This window comes from Tupaia chinensis, unplaced genomic scaffold (genome assembly GCF_000334495.1).
Source record: "Tupaia chinensis unplaced genomic scaffold, TupChi_1.0 Scaffold000253_1, whole genome shotgun sequence".
Lineage (NCBI taxonomy): Eukaryota > Metazoa > Chordata > Mammalia > Scandentia > Tupaiidae > Tupaia > Tupaia belangeri.
Window position 1 is genome coordinate 419,969 of NW_006159733.1, and position 26,457 is coordinate 446,425.

General features: G+C 37.2%; 1 protein-coding gene and 1 pseudogene across 1 annotated transcript in view; one reads left to right on the forward strand and one right to left on the reverse strand.

Moving 5' to 3' along the window:
• DNAH6 (dynein axonemal heavy chain 6) overlaps nucleotides 1-26,457 on the forward strand; it is a 314,451-nt gene that overhangs the window by 87,858 nt on the left and 200,136 nt on the right. Inside the window, exons 14-18 of the mRNA XM_006149128.1 lie at nucleotides 4,663-4,815; nucleotides 9,104-9,355; nucleotides 10,748-10,876; nucleotides 16,316-16,429; nucleotides 20,927-21,070. Of these exons, the coding sequence (XP_006149190.1) occupies nucleotides 4,663-4,815; nucleotides 9,104-9,355; nucleotides 10,748-10,876; nucleotides 16,316-16,429; nucleotides 20,927-21,070 (792 nt within the window). The remainder of the gene's footprint in view (nucleotides 1-4,662; nucleotides 4,816-9,103; nucleotides 9,356-10,747; nucleotides 10,877-16,315; nucleotides 16,430-20,926; nucleotides 21,071-26,457) is intronic.
• Nucleotides 25,462-26,457, reverse strand: part of LOC102480967 (cytoskeleton-associated protein 2-like) — a 10,729-nt pseudogene continuing 9,733 nt past the window's right edge.

The window sequence follows — 26,457 nt, forward strand, 5'->3', positions numbered from 1 at the left end:
TCCCTACATTACTTCAGTTTCTAGTTCCTGTCTTTCTATTTTTTATGCTTTATCTTATTTTTAAAAGTTCATTCCATAAGTGACAGAAAGAGAGTGTTCTGGACAGCCCTAGCCAGTTTGGGTTATGGGCACGTATGTGCCTGTCATACTTAGGAAAGTCTTTGGATGTGAACCAGTAACCATCTCGTGTGGGTGTGTCTCTCAGCGTGCACCATCTTTCCTCTTCTGTCCTTTTTAAAGGCTTGCTCTATGCACATCTTTGGATTCCAGAAGATACCCCTGCAAACTTAGAATATGCCTTCACATTCCTCTAAGCTATCTATGTGATTTTTTGCTAATTTCACCCAAACTGTCTAACATCTCAAACAAGTTAAACATAGAATAAAGACTCTTCACACCAAGATCTATTCCTCATCTTACACATTGCATACTTGGGTGAGCATATATAAACTGAGCATTCCTAATCTAAAATCTAAAATTCATGATGCTCCAAAATCTGAAACTTTTTGAGTGCCAACATGATACCACAAGTGGAAAATTTCACACCAGATCTCATGTGACAGGTCACAGTCAATATACAGCAATACAAAAATATTATTGGGTTGTCGGAAAAGTCATGATGTATTTTTCTATGTTTTTCTATGCAAAAATGCTCATAACTTTTCTGATCACCCAATATATAAAATCACTCTCAGGCTATGTGTATAATTTATACATGAAACAAGTTAATTTCATATTTAGACGTAGGTTCTATCTTCAAGGTATCTTATTATGTCTATGTAAGTATTCCAAAATCCAAGACACTTCTGATTCTAGGCATTTTGAATAAGGAATTCTCAAGCTGTATCCAAGCTTCCCTGGAAAGGTTCTGGTTTACACTTAATATCCTGACATAATGACTAACAGTGTCTTTTTCACTCTCAAAAAAAAAAAAAAAATCCTGAGCAGGTAATGAATTATGTGACCTCCCCTATCTGTAACAATATGATACCATTGTCTGCCCCATTCGCTGTGGAAGGACACCTAAAAGTCATCTCAGACTCCTCTTGTAGTCTTCTCATTTAGTGCCCATTAAATTCTTTCAATTCTACTTAATAAACATCTATAGAATTTATTCTGTCTACCTCTGAAAAAAACTGCTTTAGCTACACAGTTTATCACCTTTCTCAACCAAACGCCCTTTCTCTATAGCTTACCAATCAACACATGCTGCTTTTGTCTTTGCACATGGTTTTTTTCCTCTTCCTGAAATGCCAACCAGAACATTTGATGTACTTTAAGAAGTATCTTAAATTCCCTATCCTTTTATGACACATGCAAGAATGACTTCAAATGATTTCATCTCCAGCAATGTCTTTTTTTTAGACAGAGATTTTTGCTGTAGGACACATGTGCTCGCCAGACAGACAGAAAATGAGAAATCACCCCCCAGGGGGGATGACCACACCACAATCCCTCCTCCTCCATTCTCCTCTTGGAATTTTGGGCATGCACACACATCCAGTGTGAGTTTGAAGCCACCAGGTCTGGGACTCGAACCACAGTTGACCATGTGGGAGTCTAGCAAACAAACTATCTAGTTGTTAATGGCTTATTTCTTTAAGTTTATATTTCTACTTGTAATATTTATTCAATTTCCCGATAGATGAGAAACTAATTTATCTCTTTTTCAAATGCCAAACTGACAAGAAGGGAAATATATGAAAAATGAACTTTTCAGGGCCAGCAGATGAGGTAGAGGTTAAGGTGCTGGATCCCACATGGCCAACAGTGTGGTTGGAGTCCTGGACCTGGCAGCTTGAAAATCATGCTGGTTGTGTGTGCATACGAGCTCAAAATCCTGAGAAGAGCATGGAGGAGAAGAGATTGCAGTATGGCCATCTCCCCTAAGGGATGATTCTTATCCTGCTCCCTCCTCCCTGTTTCTCTCTGGTGACTGCATGTGCTCTATAGCAAAACCTAAAAAAATTAAAACATTAAAAATGTACTGCTGAATCTGAATGCCAGATTGCCTGCCATAGGTAAGCCTGAGAATAAGAAGTTTCCAGAGAGAAAGAAGCAAGGGAGACAAAGGAGTGTGTGTGTATGTGTGTGTGTTGAGAGAAAGAGAAAGAGAGAGAAGTCTGATCCCTTTGTTTGCATCACTTGAGTCCCCCTATCTACTTTTATCGCCATGTCTTTTTTTTCTCTCTACCCCCCTCATGTAAGCTAGCTTTACTTGTAGTTCTTTCATTATCAACAATAAAACTCCTGACTGTTATACAGATGTAGGATAAAAGGTAAAACTTCAAGTATGACTAATATCTAGATTACAATTCTATTATCATTTACTAAAAATTGAAATTTAATAAACTGTGGTTGAGAACGTTGGCTTTGCAAGAGGCTCACATTTAAATCCCAGCTCTGCCACATACAAACTCTTGCGTTCTTGGACCATGTAGCCTATTTTAGTCCTGTTTCTTCATATGCATAATGAGGATAAAAATGATCCAACTTTTAAAGTATTTTTGTTGATTTAAAATGTAGTAAGTATAAAAAAATTTAATAGAATGAGTAGTAGAAAGAGTTTTGGTAAATGTTAGCTGGCATTATTATTGTGCATGTTGTCTGAAAGTGTTTCTGATATTTTGACAGCTGTTTCTTGACCATTAGTTCCTCACTTTTACTAGTCATATACCTTCCTTACCTACCATAAAATCTGTAACACTGAATTAGATAAGATAATCAACTTACCCGTTCCTGAATTTCATCAAGAAATACTAAACTACTAACATATTCTATGGTAGTAGTTGGAACAAACTCAAGTTTATACTCTGCGTCTTGTGCTTCAGAGATAATGGCATCCACTTTTTTCTTGCTTAGACAAGGAAGCATAACATTTAGCACCTAAGAGTGAAAAAGTAAACAGAATCATAAATAATTGTGTATTTCCATTTTATTAGCTATTTTAGACACATCTTATAATTGGTTATCTGTTAAATCAGCAGGTATTGGAAGCAGCAGTGCACATGAAAGGAGCTTCTTTCTCAATAAATCACTGCTAGACAAATGAACCTACATTAAGGTAAGGTTTTAAATATCTTTCCAACAAAATAGGTTGAGCAATTCACTAAAAGTTTACTTAAATTCTCTGATATCTTGAAAATATGCTTTCTGTATTAATTAATTTATTTATTTGATCCTATATAGTGGACTTTGTACTGTCCTCCCCAACATCAATCATACTACTCTCATTCCGGGTGGAAGTCATGTGATTTGGAAGAAATTGATCTCTCTTTCAGAAACAAAAATGGGATCTGAGTGTTCACTAGGCAAATACGTGCATGGTTTCCTTTGACCAAAGCAATCAGATTAGGGTAGACTTCTGACACTGGTTGACCCAATCAGCTAGAAGAAAAGAAGCCCAGAATTTTCATCTGCTGCTGGGAGACATGTATCCTCAAAACAACAAACTAATTTTCTTTTTCTTTGTACATGAACAGGGAAATAATTAAAGCTGTGCAACTTTTGATAGTCATTTTACAAACATGAGAGAATGCTCGGTTTAGGAAAAAGCTGGCAGGAGGCTCAGTAAAGAGAGTAAAAGAAATTTGTTAACACACTGAGCCACTATATCAAATCTCCCTGATCCCTGGACATTTTAGATGCATAAACTCTGATTGCTTAAGCCAGTTTAAGTTCAGTTTTCTTCAGTTTGGCACAGAAAGTGCTCAAAAATGTTGTTGAAATTGAATTGAATTTGCTCTAGTTATATATATATATATGTATATATATATATATATACATATATATATATATAACTAGAGCAAATTCAATTCAATTTCAACAACATTTTTGAGCACTTTCTGTGCCAAACTGAAGAAAACTGAACTTAAACTGGCTTAAGCAATCAGAGTTTATGCATCTAAAATGTCCAGGGATCAGGGAGATTTGATATAGTGGCTCAGTGTGTTAACAAATTTCTTTTACTCTCTTTACTGAGCCTCCTGCCAGCTTTTTCCTAAACCGAGCATTCTCTCATGTTTGTAAAATGACTATCAAAAGTTGCACAGCTTTAATTATTTCCCTGTTCATGTACAAAGAAAAAGAAAATTAGTTTGTTGTTTTGAGGATACATGTCTCCCAGCAGCAGATGAAAATTCTGGGCTTCTTTTCTTCTAGCTGATTGGGTCAACCAGTGTCAGAAGTCTACCCTAATCTGATTGCTTTGGTCAAAGGAAACCATGCACGTATTTGCCTAGTGAACACTCAGATCCCATTTTTGTTTCTGAAAGAGAGATCAATTTCTTCCAAATCACATGACTTCCACCCGGAATGAGAGTAGTATGATTGATGTTGGGGAGGACAGTACAAAGTCCACTATATAGGATCAAATAAATAAATTAATTAATACAGAAAGCATATTTTCAAGATATCAGAGAATTTAAGTAAACTTTTAGTGAATTGCTCAACCTATTTTGTTGGAAAGATATTTAAAACCTTACCTTAATGTAGGTTCATTTGTCTAGCAGTGATTTATTGAGAAAGAAGCTCCTTTCATGTGCACTGCTGCTTCCAATACCTGCTGATTTAACAGATAACCAATTATAAGATGTGTCTAAAATAGCTAATAAAATGGAAATACACAATTATTTATGATTCTGTTTACTTTTTCACTCTTAGGTGCTAAATGTTATGCTTCCTTGTCTAAGCAAGAAAAAAGTGGATGCCATTATCTCTGAAGCACAAGACGCAGAGTATAAACTTGAGTTTGTTCCAACTACTACCATAGAATATGTTAGTAGTTTAGTATTTCTTGATGAAATTCAGGAACGGGTAAGTTGATTATCTTATCTAATTCAGTGTTACAGATTTTATGGTAGGTAAGGAAGGTATATGACTAGTAAAAGTGAGGAACTAATGGTCAAGAAACAGCTGTCAAAATATCAGAAACACTTTCAGACAACATGCACAATAATAATGCCAGCTAACATTTACCAAAACTCTTTCTACTACTCATTCTATTAAATTTTTTTATACTTACTACATTTTAAATCAACAAAAATACTTTAAAAGTTGGATCATTTTTATCCTCATTATGCATATGAAGAAACAGGACTAAAATAGGCTACATGGTCCAAGAACGCAAGAGTTTGTATGTGGCAGAGCTGGGATTTAAATGTGAGCCTCTTGCAAAGCCAACGTTCTCAACCACAGTTTATTAAATTTCAATTTTTAGTAAATGATAATAGAATTGTAATCTAGATATTAGTCATACTTGAAGTTTTACCTTTTATCCTACATCTGTATAACAGTCAGGAGTTTTATTGTTGATAATGAAAGAACTACAAGTAAAGCTAGCTTACATGAGGGGGGTAGAGAGAAAAAAAAGACATGGCGATAAAAGTAGATAGGGGGACTCAAGTGATGCAAACAAAGGGATCAGACTTCTCTCTCTTTCTCTTTCTCTCAACACACACACATACACACACACTCCTTTGTCTCCCTTGCTTCTTTCTCTCTGGAAACTTCTTATTCTCAGGCTTACCTATGGCAGGCAATCTGGCATTCAGATTCAGCAGTACATTTTTAATGTTTTAATTTTTTTAGGTTTTGCTATAGAGCACATGCAGTCACCAGAGAGAAACAGGGAGGAGGGAGCAGGATAAGAATCATCCCTTAGGGGAGATGGCCATACTGCAATCTCTTCTCCTCCATGCTCTTCTCAGGATTTTGAGCTCGTATGCACACACAACCAGCATGATTTTCAAGCTGCCAGGTCCAGGACTCCAACCACACTGTTGGCCATGTGGGATCCAGCACCTTAACCTCTACCTCATCTGCTGGCCCTGAAAAGTTCATTTTTCATATATTTCCCTTCTTGTCAGTTTGGCATTTGAAAAAGAGATAAATTAGTTTCTCATCTATCGGGAAATTGAATAAATATTACAAGTAGAAATATAAACTTAAAGAAATAAGCCATTAACAACTAGATAGTTTGTTTGCTAGACTCCCACATGGTCAACTGTGGTTCGAGTCCCAGACCTGGTGGCTTCAAACTCACACTGGATGTGTGTGCGTGCCCAAAATTCCAAGAGGAGAATGGAGGAGGAGGGATTGTGGTGTGGTCATCCCCCCTGGGGGGTGATTTCTCATTTTCTGTCTGTCTGGCGAGCACATGTGCCCTACAGCAAAAATCTCTGTCTAAAAAAAAGACATTGCTGGAGATGAAATCATTTGAAGTCATTCTTGCATGTGTCATAAAAGGATAGGGAATTTAAGATACTTCTTAAAGTACATCAAATGTTCTGGTTGGCATTTCAGGAAGAGGAAAAAAACCATGTGCAAAGACAAAAGCAGCATGTGTTGATTGGTAAGCTATAGAGAAAGGGCGTTTGGTTGAGAAAGGTGATAAACTGTGTAGCTAAAGCAGTTTTTTTCAGAGGTAGACAGAATAAATTCTATAGATGTTTATTAAGTAGAATTGAAAGAATTTAATGGGCACTAAATGAGAAGACTACAAGAGGAGTCTGAGATGACTTTTAGGTGTCCTTCCACAGCGAATGGGGCAGACAATGGTATCATATTGTTACAGATAGGGGAGGTCACATAATTCATTACCTGCTCAGGATTTTTTTTTTTTTTTTGAGAGTGAAAAAGACACTGTTAGTCATTATGTCAGGATATTAAGTGTAAACCAGAACCTTTCCAGGGAAGCTTGGATACAGCTTGAGAATTCCTTATTCAAAATGCCTAGAATCAGAAGTGTCTTGGATTTTGGAATACTTACATAGACATAATAAGATACCTTGAAGATAGAACCTACGTCTAAATATGAAATTAACTTGTTTCATGTATAAATTATACACATAGCCTGAGAGTGATTTTATATATTGGGTGATCAGAAAAGTTATGAGCATTTTTGCATAGAAAAACATAGAAAAATACATCATGACTTTTCCGACAACCCAATAATATTTTTGTATTGCTGTATATTGACTGTGACCTGTCACATGAGATCTGGTGTGAAATTTTCCACTTGTGGTATCATGTTGGCACTCAAAAAGTTTCAGATTTTGGAGCATCATGAATTTTAGATTTTAGATTAGGAATGCTCAGTTTATATATGCTCACCCAAGTATGCAATGTGTAAGATGAGGAATAGATCTTGGTGTGAAGAGTCTTTATTCTATGTTTAACTTGTTTGAGATGTTAGACAGTTTGGGTGAAATTAGCAAAAAATCACATAGATAGCTTAGAGGAATGTGAAGGCATATTCTAAGTTTGCAGGGGTATCTTCTGGAATCCAAAGATGTGCATAGAGCAAGCCTTTAAAAAGGACAGAAGAGGAAAGATGGTGCACGCTGAGAGACACACCCACACGAGATGGTTACTGGTTCACATCCAAAGACTTTCCTAAGTATGACAGGCACATACGTGCCCATAACCCAAACTGGCTAGGGCTGTCCAGAACACTCTCTTTCTGTCACTTATGGAATGAACTTTTAAAAATAAGATAAAGCATAAAAAATAGAAAGACAGGAACTAGAAACTGAAGTAGGGAAAGCAAATGGTCTCTTTCTCCTCTTATCTAAACTTCTCTCTAGAACATAAGTTCTCAAAAGGTAGTCCAAAACAGCAGCATTTCAATCACTTGGGAACTTGGTAAAAATGTACCTTTCTTTGGTCTCACCCTAGACCTTATGAATGAGAAACTCTGGGTAGAGGCACCAAAATTTCCAAGTTTTCCAAGATCATAAAAGGCAAGCTAAAGACTAAGAACTGTTTCTGTAAAAATCAAAAGACACAAAATTTAAAAATTATCTGTTGATGATAATGCATACGGTAATATCTTTGATTTGACTAATCTATAATGTGTTCATGCTGGGAAATTTTACTTTGTGTGATGTAATGACATACAATGATTAAATATAAAAAGAGTAATAATGATAAAAGAAAATAAATAATAAAAATTTTAAAATAAATAAAAACCTTGCAGTTATCTTTTCATGATAAGGATCTACTTTCTGCTTCACCTGAAAGCCAATGGCCTTTGACAATAGCTACAGTCTTACTCTTCCTGTGTTCAAGAGAGAGATCAGATTGAATTGAGTTCTCCAGATCCCAATCTGATGCTTCCTTGTTCAGTTTATGGTCAGGAGGTTGGGTCAAGTCGTGTGCACATGATTTGTTCCCTCTGTAACCATGTAGCAGAGTTGGGAGGGTGAGGAATTTTCCCTGCCCTAGAGATCCCCTTGCCAGAAAATTCAAAAAGACAAGATATACACTATTCACTGAGTGTAAGGCATCAAAGAGATTATGTTTAGTCATCAATTGGTTATAGTAAACTAATTTATTAAAACATGGTGGGAGGCTTGCCATAGATCTAGGTTTTGAACCTATGCAGCCAGTAATATAGCCTGTCTACACTTCAGGGGCTGCTCTGGGGCAATCACTGCTCAGCACACATACCTAGAAGCTCAGATATTACAGCTGAACATCCTTATAGCAAATGTCTTGGAAAACTTCAAATTTTTTTCCCCAGAGAGGTTTTTAGCTATAGTGTGCATGCATTCTCCAGAAAGACAGAGACAGAGAGACAGAAAGCGAGAAATCACCCCTCCCCCCCAGGGGGGATAGCCACGCCGCAATCCCTTCTCCTTCATTCTCCTCTCGGGATCTTGGGCACGCACGCACGCACACACACACCTGGCATGAGTTTAAGCCACCAAGTCCAGGACTCGAACTGCAGTGGACTACCTGGGAGTCCAGCGACAGCCATTACACTAACTGCTGGAAAGCTTCAAATGTTGACACTGTGTAGTGGTACTAGAATACACAAGAGAAACTGAGATGGGGGAATATTTATAAGAGCACTACTAAGTGTGCTCAGCTCTGAATAACTTACTTCTTGGCTCTGATTGCCTGTATGTAGCAATGATAATATTTATCATCCAACACATCTCAGTCAATTTGGTAGTAATATCAAACACACTCCCATTGTACTGACTGTTCACAGAGATGTTCATAATACACAGTGGCTGTCTCCTTTTAGAAAAAAAAAATCTTAAAAGGTTCTAATATGACTCTACTATATTTACAATCAACTGATGTTTCCCCTTAGATTGAAAGCCTGGAAGAGGAAGGGAATGTAGTGATTCAAATGTACAAGCTTATTGAACAGTACCAGGTGCCCACACCTCCTGAAGACTTCGCTGTCTTTGCAACTATGAAGCCATCCATTATTGCTGTTCGAAATGCAATCGACAAATCAGTGGGTGATAGAGAAACAAGCATTAAACAATTTTGTCTGCATTTGGGCAGAGATCTTGAAGAACTAAACAATGAAGTGAATGAAGTAAAACTGCAAGCACAGGTAAGTCGAAGCAAGATTTTCTAGAAAATAATCTTTGCAAAACTTGATGATAACATTTTTTATTAGAGTATAATTGACAAATAAAAATTGCACATATTTATAGTGTACCATATGATATTTTAATATATGTATATATTGTGAAATAGTAAAGGTTATTAACTTATCATCACCTCATATTGTAACTTTGTGGTGAGAACATTTGAGATCTACTTTTTAAACTGTTTAGGGAACAGATTTCATCTTAAACTGATATAAATTTGTTTTTTTATGGTCTCATTCTAACCAATCAACACTGTATTTGAGGTGCTCTTTGAAATGAAAGTGTTTCTGGCCCAACCTGTTGGTGTAAGCAATGGTGTAATGATCCGCAGCATTGAAAGCCTCATGGTCAACCAAGAGCTCAGATCCTGGGTCAACCAGAAACACGCTGCATGGGTGCATGTGCATCCTGTGTCCTAGCTCACTCGAGGGCTGGGGAGAAGCATTGTGGTGTGACAAAGCCCTGTCAAGGGTGCTCCCCTCTTCTGCATGCACATATGCTCTTATGAAAGGAATGAAATAGACTTTAAAAATAAAGTGTTTCAGAACCTCTCTTTAAATACTGAATAAATTCCAGACCATTACTAGCAAACGATATATACAATATTGAATTGTATCTTTATACTTTTTTAAAGAATTATTTTATTTAACTTTCTTTCTTTCTTAATTATTTAAATTTAACCAGAGAGGGAGGGAGGGAGAGAGAGAGAGAGAGAGAGAGAAAATGAGAAAGCAAGCCACCAGGTCCGGGACTCAAACTGGAGTCAGCCATATAGGAGTCCAGTGACCTAAACCACAACACCACCTGTCGGCCCCCCTTCTAGCTTTTTTTTTTTTTTCCTTTGGGGAGGTTTTTGCTATAGGGCGCGTGTGCTTGCCAGAATGACATAGAGAGACAGAGATAGAAAGCGAGAAATCACCCCCTGCAGGGATGGCCATGCCACAATCCCTTCTCCTCCTTTCCCCTCTCAGGATCTTGGGTACGTACGCACACGCGCCTGGCATGAGTTTAAGCCACTGGGTCCGGGACTCAAACTGTGGTTGATGACTACATGGGAGTCCAGCGACATAGCCATTACACTAACTGCTGGTCCCTCTAGCTTTTATTTATTATTTTAAAATGAATGCTTTTACAACTTGTTAACATATTTTATAGCTTAATTCTGTATTTTATGCTGTATATGCATTACTTTAAAATTTGGGGAAAGAAACCATTTTAAAATATAATTTCTAAAAATCAGACAAAGAATTAGAAAAAAAAACTTCTTGGAAGATGTTTATTAATTCACTTATTTTAATTGTTCTGCATCAAAAAGTAGTAGTGACTAATAGAAAACTGTTACAATTTTACAGGATCCACAGATTTTGGATATTAATACTGACCAAGACAAAATAAAGCTCATGTTGACTGATCTGCAGTATGTTCTAGATGACCTTCAAAAACGTGCATTTCAATATAAATCCTATCAGAAGAATTTTAAGGTAATGACAGTTGTGCATATTTGTTTTCAAAATGTGTGCCTAGAAATAGCATTTATGCACAAGCACTTTGAACAATGTTACTGTAAATATTTAATGTTTTGACAACTATGTGCTAGTCAGCATGCTACAGTCTCAAATACAAATTTTGATGTATTCATTGCCTTTGAAGGGTTTAGGGACAAGTACATGTGAGAGACAAAATGTTTTCTTATTAAAAAGTCATTGTAAACTATGAAAAACTCTCAGACCAGGAAACGAAGTTTTTATGTTAATGTGCATGTAGATTTTTTTAAATGTGGTCAATGAAAGTCTCGATATCCTTTCTTATTTAAGATTCAGGTTTCTTTCACATTCAGATGTGTGTTGTGATTCCATGAATATTGCCTGACATAGCCTTTTTTCATGTGCCAATGTGATGAAAGAACAGTTTCTTAGCTAAGCCAGGGACCAAATGGGTAGAAAAGGATAGGTTTGAAGGGCTTCTATCTCTGAAAAAAAATGAAAAAGGCGAGAGATGCAGGTGCCTGAACCTCATATGGGAATGCACCTATCTCTTCCAGAACTCCATAGATAATCAGAAAGTAATCTCATATACTCTCCCCTTTTGAGGCCAGGGCTTGATAGAACTGTATGAAAAATAAAGGGCTTGTGATCAGCAATGAGGCTGGAATAATAAGTAAGGTAGAAGGTTTACGAATGAAAGAATTAGATTTTAAAGTTGTTCCCAGGTGGAGTTAGCAGACCTATAAAATAAGATGTGTAGGAGGAATGGGGATTATGGAGGAAATATGACTTGATTAAAAGCTACAACTACTAGGTTGTAGTTGAGTGGCAGTCCCTGAATCAGAAAAAATTGTACTGGTGATGTCAGCAAGGTGGTGGAATGTGAAGCTCTGGCAGCCCATTTCCCTCATGGATATAGTGACTCAATAATACATGAACCAATTTCCTTTTCTTTATGAGAAGTACAGAGACTAGCTGAGAATTTCCTGCACCCAGGCAAGTACTAAACCAGCTACTGAAGCCAGTAGAATAATTCATGGCACCTTCTTTCTATAATCTCTGCCCCAGCATTAGGCCACATAATTAGAAAGAAGCTTCCAGCTTCTCCCTGGGAAGAAAAGAGAGACTAGATGAGACATACAGAGTCCTGACTTTTCAAGTTTCTGCTCTTTTTGCCCAAGACATTAGTTTTCATTTTCCCAGAATCTTAGCATGGACAGGACAGAGCTCTAGATTAGGGGTCATTGAGAATAAAAAGCAATAGTTTAGGCTTACATGTACTCAATCACCCCACCCCCCAACATACTACAAAATAGGAAGCAAAAACTCCCAAATCCCAGCTTTTGGAGTATCCATCCAATATCCCAGGGTCTTAGGGGGTTGCCCAAGGGCCTAGTTCCTGTGTCACATGTCTCAGAGTAGTGATAGGACATAGCAGACTCCAGATGCCTAGGAATGGCTGAAAACATAGCCACTGATCTGGGCTATTATATACTCACTGTAAGAGCCCATCTCTTTGGCTTGCTACCATATGATCTGGAAAACTCAAATCCCCCAGCATGAAGGAAAAAAAAGACTGAAGCATACATCCAATCTTCAGACTCTGAGGGAAATTGCCTGAGGTACAGATTTCTGTTTTGACTACCTTGGAGCACAGATGCCAGTCTCAGAATACCAGCATATTATAGGTACCTGGAGGTAACTGAGAAAAACAAAAACAAAGAGCTAGAAGGTGTACTGCTACTCTAGAAAATTCTCAGTACAGAAGACAGAAACCAGAGGGAATGAGAGATTATATATTCCTGAAAAAAGAAACTGGCAAATCCTTCTAATTATGAATTTACTTGCACAAATCCATAGAAGACATACACACAGAAAAGATTTAAGAAGACCACAAAATCTCAAACGAGGATGATTGGTGAAGGTCTTCCCCTAGAGCTCTATAACCTATAGAGCCAATTATAAAGACTGAAAAAGGTAGCTGGTTTGGTGTTTTTTTTGTTTGTTTGTTTGTTTTTGGGTTTTTTGGGTTTTTTTCCTATTCATAGACATAAACACGAAGTGTAAAGTAACTCAAAGAAAGGTGAAAGTATCGTCCCCCCAAAAAAACAAAACAGGTCTCAAAGAGTCAGACAGTGGTACAGTAGTGAAATGTTATGTTCTGTAAAGCTTATCCATGTGGGAAAGTTCTGAATTTGCATCCAAAGACCTCCCTGGGTATGCCAGGTCTATGATTCAGGGATGGCTGAAGCCATGGTTGGATCACAGTGTCAGGACACAGTTAAGGGTGTTTTCATTTTCTGTCTCTCTCTTTTTCTCTGTCTCACTCATGGAAAAAATTAATTAATTAACCTAAAAACACCTCTATAAACTAACCCTAAGGAAATGAATTAAAACTAAGTCATGGAGTTGGATGCTGGCTCATTAGTAAAAGTAGATGCTCTGTAAGTCTGACCCTAAATCAAATGACATTTTTCATAGAAATATAAAAAATAATTCTAAAATTCATATGGAACAATAGAGGCCCTTAAATAGCCAAAATAATCTTGCAAAAGAAGAAAAAAGCTGGAGGCCTCACACTTGCTGTTCTGAAAACATTACAAAACTGCAATAACTAAAATGGTATGGTACTGACAAAAAGGCATATACCAATGAACAAAATAACCCAGAAATAAACCCACATATACAGTTGACTAATCTTCGATAAGGGTGCCAAAAATGCACAATGAGAAGAGGATAGTCTCTACAACAAATGGTACTGGAAAACTGAATATCCACATGCAAGTGAGTGAGTTTGAACCCTTTCTTATACCATACACAAAAGTCAACTCAAAATAGATGAATTAAAGACTTAAATGTAAGATCTGAAGCTATAAACTTACTAGAAGAAATCTGGAGAAAATTTTCATGACATCGATCTTGGCTATGTTTCTTAGATATGAATGACACTAAAGCCAAAGCAATAAAAACAAAATTAGACAAGGGATAGACAAGGAGTACTGCATCAAATTAAAAATTTTCTGCACTGCAAAAGAAATTATCAACAGAGTGAAAAGGTAACCTACAGAATGGGACAAATATTTGCAAACCATGTAGCTGATAAGGGGTTATTAATCATATAAGGAATTCCTACAACTCAAAAAAAAAAATAACTGTCGCTGAACTCCCATGTAGTCAACTGCAGTTCAAGTTCCAGACCCAGTGGCTTAAACTCACACCGGGCACGTGTGCATGTGTGTCCAAGATCCCGAGAGAAGAATGGAGGAGAAGGGATTGCAGCATGGCTATACCCCCTGGGGGGTGATTTCTCACTTTCTCTCTCTTTCTCTCTCTCTTTCTAATGAGCATATGTGCCCTGTAGCGAAAACCTCTCCAAAAACAAAAACAACAAATATATATATATATATCACAAAAAATATATATATATATATATATATATGGAGAGAGAGAGAGAACTACCATATAACCAGCAAACCCACTTCTGGACATATATCCAAAAGAATTGAAATCAGGGGCTTGAAGAGATATTTGAATTCTTATGTTTGGTACACATGGCTATTCACAATACCCAAGAGTTAAAAACAACCTAAATGTCCACCAACGGATGAATTTATAAGGAAAACATAGTATTTACATTGAGTAGAATATTATTCAGCCTTAAAAAGAAGGAAATCCTGTCATGATACACCATGATTGAACCTAGAGGAAACTGTTAAATTAAATAAGCCAGTTATAGAAAGACAAATACTACATGAGTCCAATCACATGAGATATCTGAAGTAGTCCAACTCATAGAAGCAGAAAGTAGAATGGTGATTGCAGAGACTGGAGGGAGGTGGGTGTGGGAGTTGCTATCCAGTGGATGTAGTTTCAGTTACACAAGATGAAAAACGTATAGAGATCTGTTGCACAACATTATTGACATTTAACAATACTGCACACTTCAAAATGTGTTAAAAGGATAAATCTCTTGTTATGTGTTTTTACCACATTAACAGGAAAAAATTAATTTAAAACTAAAATTAAAAAAAAAGAGCCTGAAATAAAAGTGTCTCCCTCCTTCCACTCTCCATGTCTATACTTTATCCATTCTTCCTTCATTATTTCTTCTGAACCAACCTTCCTGCTGCAAGTCTCAATCACTTGGGAAATAGGAGCAAAAACTTGACTGGCTTATATGCCAAGAAATCATTTCCGCCTCTTAATGAAAAACAAGGCTAAATCTCTAATGTGAAATATCTAGTTTATCACAGAGCCCCTGTAATGTCTGTGCAATCAATTCTCTGGAAGTTTACCCACCTCCAAGCTAAAGCAATCTTTGTTTTTTTTTCTTGTTATAAAACTTTTATTACTTTTAATAACAATATCTTAAAATGTTTCTCATGAAAGCATCTTCTTTACATTTTCTTGCACCCTTTCTCTTTCTGTGGTTCATATATAGTCCATAGCATTAGGAAGAAATAAGATACTTGGGACCAGGAGATAGTGTAATGATTACATTGCTCTATTCCCACATGGTTGACTGTAGTTTGAGTCCCCAGCCTGGTGGCTTGAAACTTACACTGGGCACATGTGTGTGGATGCCCAAGATCCTTAGAGGAGAATGAAGGAGAAGAGATTGTGGTGTGGTCATCGCCCCTGGAGAGTGATTTCTTGCTTTCTGTTTCTCTCTGTCTCTCTGGCAAGCGCACATGCACTATAGGAAAAATCTCTAAAAAAAAATAAAAAGAAAAAAAGAAAGAAAAAGAAAAAGAAAAAAAGAAGCAGTCAGACTGTCCTCTCCTGATTTAAAACTATGTGGAATCATGTGGACGAAGGACTGAAAGTAAAATACAGAGAAGTCAGATTGGGTTTTAGAAAAAAAAACCCAGGCCACCATGGAGGTCACAGATTAGAGTGAGGTAGGGTGAGATGTGAGGCAGGGGAAAGGTAAGGAGGCCTCTGAAATCATCCAGGCAAGCTGGGAGAGACTAGAACTAAGGCACTGGTGAAAGTAAAGATGAGAGATCTATGCAGTGGAAGCAATGGGGCTTAACTGTGTCATCCTCCCCACCAGCTACCACTCAGACATCTTTCCCTCCTACATAAAAGTACAGAAGGCCCTAAAGGAAATCAGAATCTCTGAAAATTCACCTCTGTTTTCCCACAAGGATCAGGTATGAACTACATATATGATCCTATTCTAGAAAGAATGCTCATGTACATATATAATATTTATGTCTTCCAAGAATATTTAAATTCTAACGAACTATAAGGAGTTATATTTTGTTACTCAAATGAAAATTGTAACATACATGGGGTTTTGTGGAGTTTTCTTTATTTCTATCTTTCCCTTTCCTCATTTAGGACCCACGTTAGAATTACTAATGGGTGGCTAACATAATGTATTTATATCTGAAAATTAAACTTTGTATTTTGTTTATTATACTTTTAAAGGTAGAAGTGTCCAAGTTTGAAGCTTTAGAAGAAGTTAGTGCTGAACTGAAACTCAAACAATTGCTCTGGGATTCTCTCTCTGAATGGGATAAGCTCCAACAAGAATGGTCAAAGGTAAATCAATCAGTAAATAAGGTCTTAATTCTTGCATTATTTTATTTTAATTAAACATAAAATTCTAATAACATTATAATTTTTAATAATCTGGTATATTATTAATGTCAATAAAAAGCAATATTGTGATTTATGGTAATTTTGATTGGCTTAGATTCCAGTGACATGCAGAAAGGTCCTCCTGTCACTATAGGCTACAGAACAGAAAATATTCTTGTAAAGCAGGATTCTTGGGTCCTCAGATTAGAAGGCTAAATAATGAAGCCTCAAAAGTTCTCACTGCATGACATTTAACTGCTTTTGGGTTTCTAAACACAGTGTTGTCATGATATACCTCAGCATTCTTGAGGATTATAGAATATTTGTTATTTATACACCTTAAGTTTCTGTTTTCTTTAAGAATTATTTTTAAAATGTATTTATTATTGTAATTTTTCAGTTTGACCAGAGAGAAACAGGGAAATTGAGAAAGCAAGTCACCAGGTCCAGGACTTGAACTGCAGTTGACTACGTGGGAGTCTAGTGCCTCAATCTCCACTCCACCTGCCAGACCCACTTTAAGTTTCTTTTAGCTTAGGTTTCTATTGTATTTTTTGTTTGCTTGTTTGTTTTTGTTTTTTAGAGAGATTTTTTTGCTATAAGGTACAGGCAGTTGCCAGAGAGAGAGACAGAAAGTGAGAAATCATCCTCCTGGGGATAGGCACACTTCAAGCCCTTCTCCATTCTCCTCTTGTCTTTTTTAAAAGGAAGTCATTTTGTTTACTCTGGTAGAATAGACTTAAAGTGATAAAATCTAGTATCTTCCCTTGAGAGCTTAATAGTAAAGTCTCTCTCATTTTTTTTAACATTGTTTCTTCATTCATAATAGAGTATATATGAGAGAAAGAGAAAAGAATATCCCCTACAGTCTCTGGTCATGTTGTGCTTTTGTCCTTCAGTCCTCCAGCCCATTAGACCTGGGCACCCAGCACCTTTCCTCAGGCTGACCAACCTGAATATTCAAACTGCACTTCCCATGTAGGACACAATTCTCTCAAGCAATATATTGTCTCTGTGCAACAGAGCCAGCCCATAAACTCTCTTAATTAAGGAACTGAGTACAAATAGCCACCACAGAATTTTATTTTTTAGGATCTACCCTTATATTTTAATCTTAACAATGTCCACTGTCCAGGAGGCAGAATACATTATCACCTTTACATTCAAACATGATATGGACCTGTTGAAAATATCACAAACTTGTCCATGAGAGCTGAGACCAAATGATTTCAGAGATGAGAGCAATGAAGATGTTCTGCTGAGAATTTACCCTGGCAAACAGGGGTGTGATGAAAAGGGAACTCTCTTACACTGCTGGTGGTAACACAAACTGGTCCAGCCACTGTGGAGAACAATTTGGAGATTCCTCAAAAATCTGAAAATAGAACTACTTTATGATCCAGCAATCCCACTCCTTGATATCTACCCAGAGGACAGAAGAATTCTTAACTGGAAAAGAGTTTGCACATCAATGTTTATTGCGGCATTATTCACAATTGCTAAGAGATGGAACTAACCCAAATGCCCACGAACAGATGAATGGATTGAAAAAGTGTAGCACATATACTCTATGGAATAAAAAATAACAAGACCCTGGCTTTTGACAGAAAGTGGATGAATATGGAAGATTTACTGCTGAATAAAGCAAGCCAGGCTATGAAGGAAAGACACTGTGTGTCTCCACTTAATATAGACTGAGTGTCCATACTCTATGACCGAAATTGAATGACTAAAGGATATAGAAACACAGTAAATGGTTGTGAATACCAGATATAGAGTGGGAAGAGGGTGAGTGAAGGAGTAGAGTCTAAGGAAGAACACTAAGGAGAAAAATAGAGAGGCAAAGCATTAATGAGACAAAGAAACAGGGTATAATCTGTTGATAATTTTATAGTATTATCAACTGGACTGGGGAGAAATGTACACATGTTGGAATGTTGACTTTGCAAGCTAGATAATGTAACTGAATGTATAAAAGAACTTGACATTTTTTTAAAAGTCATGATGCATTTTTGCATAGAAAATACAGAAATTTGCATAGAAAAATATATCATGACTTTTCCAATGACCCAATAAGTCAGTTAACAAAATGAATCCTATGTCTTGTAGAATTTGCTCCTATAGGAAGAATTTTCCCAGCATATTAAGAGTTTCTTTCCCATATCGACTTCATGATAATTAATAAAATAATATATTCATAAAAAATAAAGAAAAAACAGAAGAAGACTAAGTCTGCCATGAGAGCTGAGATCTGGTGATTTCAGAGATGAGAGCAATGGCTATGTTCTGCTGAGAATTTACCCTGCCTCCATCCACTGATTGTCTAGATAAGTCAAAGTGAAAAGTTGCCAGAATCTGAATACTATTTGGGTCCTCATATTCCTCAAATCCCACTGAATCTGCAACACAAAGGGAGAAAAACACAACGCAGAAGAATTTGCAGACTACATCCTCCTATGCACCTCTGATCACTCAGATTTATCTTCTAGAAATTAGGAAGAAATAAATAACTCATCAGATGACTAAAAATCACCCCAGGGGCACAGAAATATGCAAAACCAAGAAAATACCTCACCTCCAATGGAAAAGAATAACTCATCTTCATCCACAGACAATATAATGGAACTCATAGAAATGTCTGATAAAGAATTTAGAGTAGTCTGGGACCAGCAGTTAGTGTAATGGCTATGTCACTGGACTCCCATGTAGTTGACTGTGGTTAAGTCCCAGACCCGGTGGCTTAAACTCATGCTGGGCACATGTGCATGTGTGCCCAAGATCCCAAGAGGAGAATGGAGGAGAAGGGATTGCGACGTGGCCATCCCCCCTGCGTGGGTGATTTGAACAGAATCCTAACCTGTTTTCTGGTTTTAAATATTAAGCAAAGTTCCCTTAACTTTTTTTATTTTGAGTTATTAAAGTTAAGACTACCTTTCTTGAAATTAAAAAAGTATTTAAAAAATTTAAAAAGTTGATCTATGACACTATCAAAAAAAAGAAAATATCACAAACTTTGCAAATATTGTTTTACACCTCTCATTAATCCTACTTATGATGAGGCCTATAATCAGAAGTCATGTCTGAGTTTAAAAACAGTGACACAAAGACTGTTTCTCAGGTAATGTTTGAGGTACTGATAAATGTAGGTGGAGAATAATGACAAAGTCCAAATCCTCACAGAACATCCTTTTCAGTGAAAAAAGAAAAAAAAAAGGCAAATATATGCTATAACAGAGAGTTTCGAGTGTTCTCCTATAATTCATTTATCACTTACCTTAGTAGTAAAAAATATTCTTCAGAAGTAAAAAAGAAACTTAAAGAACTTTCTGCTTACCAGCCTAGCCTATAGCAGTAACTTCCTATGTAGGATGCATTCACGGTAGGAAATGTACAAGAAAATCCACTCAAGAATAGGAGAATGTAGAAATTAGGATGGAAACGAAGGTCTACAAATTTTCTATTGTCCTCAGTCTGTATGCCTAATAGTCAGCATATGTATACAAGTATATGTTTATATTATTGAGAAATACAATGATAGGTATATGCATGTACAACCACTCCTCACACAATGAGCTACGTGTTTAATGGCCTGTCAGACTTGCAACCAGTTCTTCAGAGCTGGAAATCCCATTTTTCGTGTGCCAGTCTCGTGACTCCTCTTTCTCAATCTTTGCCTCATTCCCACAGTGGGTTAGTATTCACTACACAAAGTGTTCACAACTGCTCGAGATTTTGATTTATAAATTTGTACTTTATTGTACACTCATAGTAGCATTCAGAATTAATGAAAGCAATTATGCTAGATTTATAGTATTGTGTTGTGTGTCTTGAGTTTTCTGGCACTTATTTAATGTATGCTTTTCATATGGATAGAACTAAATTATGCTAGTGTGGTGTCACATGGTATCTATTAGAAAAGACATACCCTGTGGCACCACACCACAAGATACCCACCTTTATGCTCCTCACTTATCAATTAACTTAATGACATCATTGTAGGAACATATCTCTGTCCTTAAGTGAGGACTTCCTGTATTTGGAATGCATCTGTAATATTTTTGTATTAAATGGATAAATAATCAATAATAAAATACTAGTAGGTGAGAAATTTCTGGTTAGCAAGAGTGAAAATTAGCTATCTGTATCCTTAGAACTGACTTTATGAGTATTGTTCTTAGGAACAAATTATAAGAATTGCAAATTACATTTGATGGTGTGAGAGACAGGACCTGAAAGAAATAAACAGTTGATGCCTGATATACTATTGGCGATTTCATTTAGTAAGTAAATAAATTTTCAAATTTATGGCATTGATTTAAATTAACAATTTAACTACTAGAAAAATCTGGATAAAGTAAAATATACTTTAGTATTTCAAGCTTACCTTTTATCATATATTTTAGCTTTCTTTTTTTTTTTTTTTTTTTTTTTTTTTTTTTTTCTTTTTTTCCTCCACAGTCCAAATTTGACTGCTTGGATCCAGAAGTCCTTAACAGTCAGGTTTCTAAGTATGCCAAATTTGTAACCCAACTGGAAAAAGGCTTACCACCCAACAATGTCGTGCCCCAGCTCAAAAATAAAGTGGAAAAAATGAAAGAAAAGGTACGGTTGGTAGGAATTATTTCAAAAACTCCAGGTCAATCAGTTATTAATTGATGCTAGTGAGAACAAAGTCAGAAATTGTTTGTTTACTTCACTAGTTTTGCAAAGAGAAGATAGTGTAGTTAAATTTATTTTTCCTAGCAGCACAGTCTGCATCCCTGTCTTCAACTAGCCAAATCATGCAGTTGAAAACCCTGGTTAAAAGGTGTATTCAAGAGCCAGCAGATGGCATGGTGGTTAAGACATTGGATCCTACATGGCTGACTGCGTGGTTTGAGTCCTAGACCCAGTGACCTGAAAATCACGCCAGGGAATGTTTGTGTGCATGCACAAAATCCGAAGAGGAGAATAGAGAAGAGGAGATTGCAGTGTGACCCTCACCCCCAGTGTGTGTGTGTGTGTGGGGGGGGTTGTTTCTCACTTTCTCTTTCTTTCTCTGTCTCTGTCTCTCTCTGTCTCTGTCTCTCTCTCTCTCTCTCTCTCTCTCTCTCTCTCTCTCTCTCTCTCTCTCTCTCTCTCTCTCTCTCTCTCTCTGGCTCTCTCTCTCTTTCTTTCTCTCTCCCCAGCACACACCCTATAACAAAAAAAATTTTAAAAGGACATTCAGAGTAAGTTTCCCAAGTGTTATTGCAGGAATAGGGGTAGATGTACCAAGACACTGATCCACACAGTTCTTAGGTAGCCAGATGAGGGAAAGGCAGCCCTGTTCATGTGTACCACTGCACCATACAGCCATGCCATTTTTCAGATGCACCATGATGAAGGTTGGGAAGCTGGGCCTTCATTGTACAGGGATGGCTCTTTGAAACCATCACTGCTGTCAGTGCTTGAAGTAATGAGAAAGGGGAAGTTATTTTAAACTTTTAAAATAAGTTTAGATTTTTTTTTAAAGATGAGATAAAGGATAAAAGAAGACACTGGAAGGAAAAGTAAGCAAAGCCTCAGGCAAAATGAGAAGAAAAATTCCCACCTTATAAAGTGTTTTTGCACAGCCTTATGGTATCTAGTTGATACACTGTCCCAAAGTTTACTTGTCAGCCTCTTCCTTATTGGCTTTATTGTGGTTATATCACACAACTGGAAATAAGTCCCTTTGTCACAGTCTGCATTCCATCTTCAGTTTTCTCTAAATCTTAACTTATTTTTTAAAACTTGCTTACAGTAAAAATTACTTTTGTGGTACACAGTTCTGTGGGTTTTTACAGATAAATTGATTCACATATACAGCACCACGTCATGTATTCTGTACCATACAGAATCATTTTATCATCCCCAAAGTCCCCTAGTGCTTTCTGTTTTTAATCACAGTCCTTTTTTTCCATTACAAGTAGAAACAACTAACTTCTGATACATTTTCTATCCCTGTGGATTTTCCTTTTACAGAATATCATATGAAGGAATAATATAATATGTAGCCTTTTAGTTCTGGCTTCATTCACTTAACAAATTACATGTATGATCCCCCCCTGTGCTTGTAACCAGAATATATAACGTTATTCTTTTTGGGGGGAGGGGGAGGGAGAGATTTTTTGCTATAGGGTGCATGCACTCGCTGGAAAGACAGAGAGAGACAGAGAGACAGAAAGCAAGAAATCACACACACACACCCCCGGCGGGATGACCATGCCTCAATACATTCTCCTCCATTCTCCTCTTGGGATCTTGAGCACGCATGCACGTGCACCCAGCATAAATTTAAGCCACCAGGTCCGGAAATATAACCATGGTTGACTGCATGGGAGTCCAGCAACATAACCATTAGGCCAACTGCTGGTCCCTATAACGTTATTATAATGATTCAAAAAATTTAAAATGAATAACCTGTTAAAATGGGCAAAGAATTTTAAGACATTTTCCCAAAGAAGACACATGAAAAGATGCTGAACGTCTTTAGTTATCTCAGAAATATAAATCTAAGCCACTAGGATGGCTACAATCAAAAACACAATTCTTAAGCCAGCAAGTAGCATGGTGTATAAACACTGGATCCCACATGGTTGACTTTGCAATTTAAATACTGAATCTTGCTACTCAAAAAATCCCCAGAGGAGAAGGGGTTGCAGTAAGAGTAAATAACTAAAAGTAAAAATTCTAGGTTGCATGATAAAATGTCTGTTCAGATCTTTTGCTATTTTTAGTTGGGTTGTTTATTTTGTTATAATTGGGTTTGAAGAGCTATTCATATATTCTGGATATAAGCCATTTTTCAAATATGTAACTAGAAAATATGTCCTCCCAATCAGTGGCTTGTATTTTCAGTCCCTGTAGAGCAGAAGTCCTCAGCCCCCAGGCCATGGAATGGTACTGCACAGCAGAAAGTGAGCAAAGCTTCATCTCTATTTACAGCCACTCCCCATTGCTCACATTACCACCTGAGCTCCACTTCCTTTCATATTAATGGCGGCACTAGATTCTCATAGGAGGATGAACCCTGTTGTGAACTGTACATGCAAGGGATCTATTATAGGTTGTGCAGCCTCATAAACTATCCTCACCTTCCAAGGAAAATGTGTCTTCTTTGACTTCTGGTACCAAAAAGGTTGGGGACTACTGCTATAGAGTGACTTTCACAGAGCAAAAAGTTTTAAATTAGGTGTAGTCCAATTTATAATTTTTTTTCTTTTATGGATAGAGCTATTATATAGTATAGTATCTAAATATTTCTTTGTCAAACCTAAATTCACATAGATTTTTCTGTCTTATTCTAGAATTTTTACAGTTTTGATTTCTATCTTTCAGTATATGATCTATTTTGGGTTAGTTTTTTTGCATAAAATATGAGGTATATAATCAAGGTCTATTGTTACATCCAATTGACTCAGCACCGTTATTTGAAAAGATTATTCTTGGAGCCAGCAGATGGCAGAGCAGTTAAGGCAGATGGACCCCACATGGCTTACTGAAGGGTCTGAGTCCCAGATCCATCAGCTTGAAAATCACACTGGGCACATATGCCTGTATGCACAAAACTGGAGAGGATTGTGGCATGGTGGCATCTGTGGGTGAGGGTCCTTTCTCATTTTCCTTCTCTCTTTCTGTCTCTGTTTATAGCAAGCACATGCACCTTATAGAAAAAAAAAATTTTAAAGACTGTATTTCTCCACTAAACCACTAAACACCAGGTATATCCCCTAGCCTACCAGTTAAAGGAGCCAAACCCCACATCAGCAACTATAGTTCAAATCCCAGTTTGGTGACTTGAAAAACATGTTGGGGCCAGCTGGTGACTTGTGGTTAAGGAAGTGGATCCCAAATAGTCACTGTAAAGTTTGAGTCCCAGACCTGGCAGCTCAAAAAACGCCTGTGTGTGTACATGTATGCCAAAAAGATCCTGAAAGAAGAAATGGAGGAGAAGCAATTGAGACATGACCATTCCCCATGAGGGGTGCTTTCACAATTTCCTTTCTCTGTTCTGTCTTTCCAGTGAGTGCATATGCCCTCTGGCAAATTGAAAGAAAGAAAGAAAGCCAGGCAGGCACACTGAGCACATGTGTATATGTACTGCAAATTCTGACAAGACAGAGAATGGAGAAGAATAGATTGCAAAATGACCATGCCGCTTTGTGGGGCACTTTCTCCCTCTCCTTCTCTCTGTCTCTCTGTCTCTCTCTGGCAAGTGTACACACCCTCTGGCATTTAAAAAAACTCTAAGCACCTTTGCCAGAAGTCATGTAATGTTTAGTCTAGTTTAGTTCTCCAATTTGATATTCCTCTTTACAGTTGTTTTGTCTATCCTAATTCCTTTGCCTTTCCATATACATTTTAGATTTAACTAATCAAAATATACAAAACATTGCCAAGATTTTTATTAGGAAGATGTTGGATCTATGGATCAATTTGGGGAGAACTGACAGCAGAACAAGATTGGGATTTTTAATCTACTGCTAGTGTATTTCTTCATTTAAGTAGATAAGCTCATACTTGATTTCTCTCATAAGAGTTTTAGAGTTTTCAAAATCTAGATTCTACACATATTTTGTTCATTTTTAACTGAGCAGTTCGTTTTTTGGTTTTGCTTTGGTTTTGTTTTCAGTGCAAAATCAAATTTTACTTAGGATACCTCATTATCTGATCTTTAATAATTACTATTTATATTTAGTAAAGTGAACACTAACATTATGCCAAAACCTGTCTATGTTTAATGAATATAGTAAAGCTGACAAAATTACCTATCTTAAAAAAAAAACTGCTGAGATTGGGAGTAGAATTAGCTTTCCAATGCATAGAAGGACAACTTCTGTTATACAATGAATGTTAGTAAAGTAGCTCACTGCCATGAAGAACTAGGGTACTTAGGTACTTGGCCAACTCCATACCTAAGGGAAATTACAAGTCACACAAAGCCAAACTAAATACCAGTAATAATAAAAACCCCATTTCTTATAAGAGTTTTACTCCTCTTCTGCTGTTTCAGTCACAAAGTACATCTAGCACAGTGCTGCATTAGGGCAGCATACAAAAGCATCAGTTTCACTTCCTAACTCTGTTAACTGTTCCAATGAAGACACGAAGGGATAATGGTCTTCTAACATATCTGGCAATTTAGAAGTCTTCTCTTGAAGAAGTTGAGATCAGGAGACCAGTTCAAGCTAGCAGCCTTGTAGGACACCAAGCTGCCTGTGGCTGCAGGACCTAATGACCAGGCCCGTGGCTCATCCCCCTCTCCCTCAACTTGCCTTTGGATTTCAGGCTTGTGTCTTGGGACTTTAAGACTATCTTGCACCCCTCTCCCCCACATCCAGAGACTGGTTCAAGCTAGTGGCCTTACTGGACACCAGGCTGCCTGTGACTGCAGGTTCTAACAGCCAGACCCATGGCTCATTCCCCCACACTCACCTTTGAACTCTCAGGACTTCAGTATTTTGGGTATCCCAGTGTGCACCACCTGATCTTTTCTTTGCTCCTGAGGTGAAGCTCAGCAGCTCTGTTGGACATGTACCTGTTCTTTAGAAACAGGGAGGGCTTTGGGTCAGCCAGGACCAGTGACAACAGTGTGAGGTACTGGTGAGCAGCAGGGAGGCAGAGCAGAAGAGAGATCACCTATTTTCTACTCCTGCACACCTTTGAATGCACAGAGATACCTCAAATAGTTTAGAAAGGAATGTATAGATCAGCAGATGACTAGGAACAATCACAGAGGCACAAGAAATATGAGAAACCAACAAAATGTCTCTCCCCCCAGGAAAAACATCAATTCCACATCACCCACAGACAACACAATGGAAGTCATGGACATGTCTGATAAGCAATTCAGAATTTTTGTAGTGACCAAACTAACTGAGATGCAAGAGAAAAGAGTCAATGAGCTCCAGGAGATGAGGTAGTCATTCATGATTTGAAAGAAGAAATAGAAACTTTAAGAAAGAATCAAATGGGGAACCAGCAGT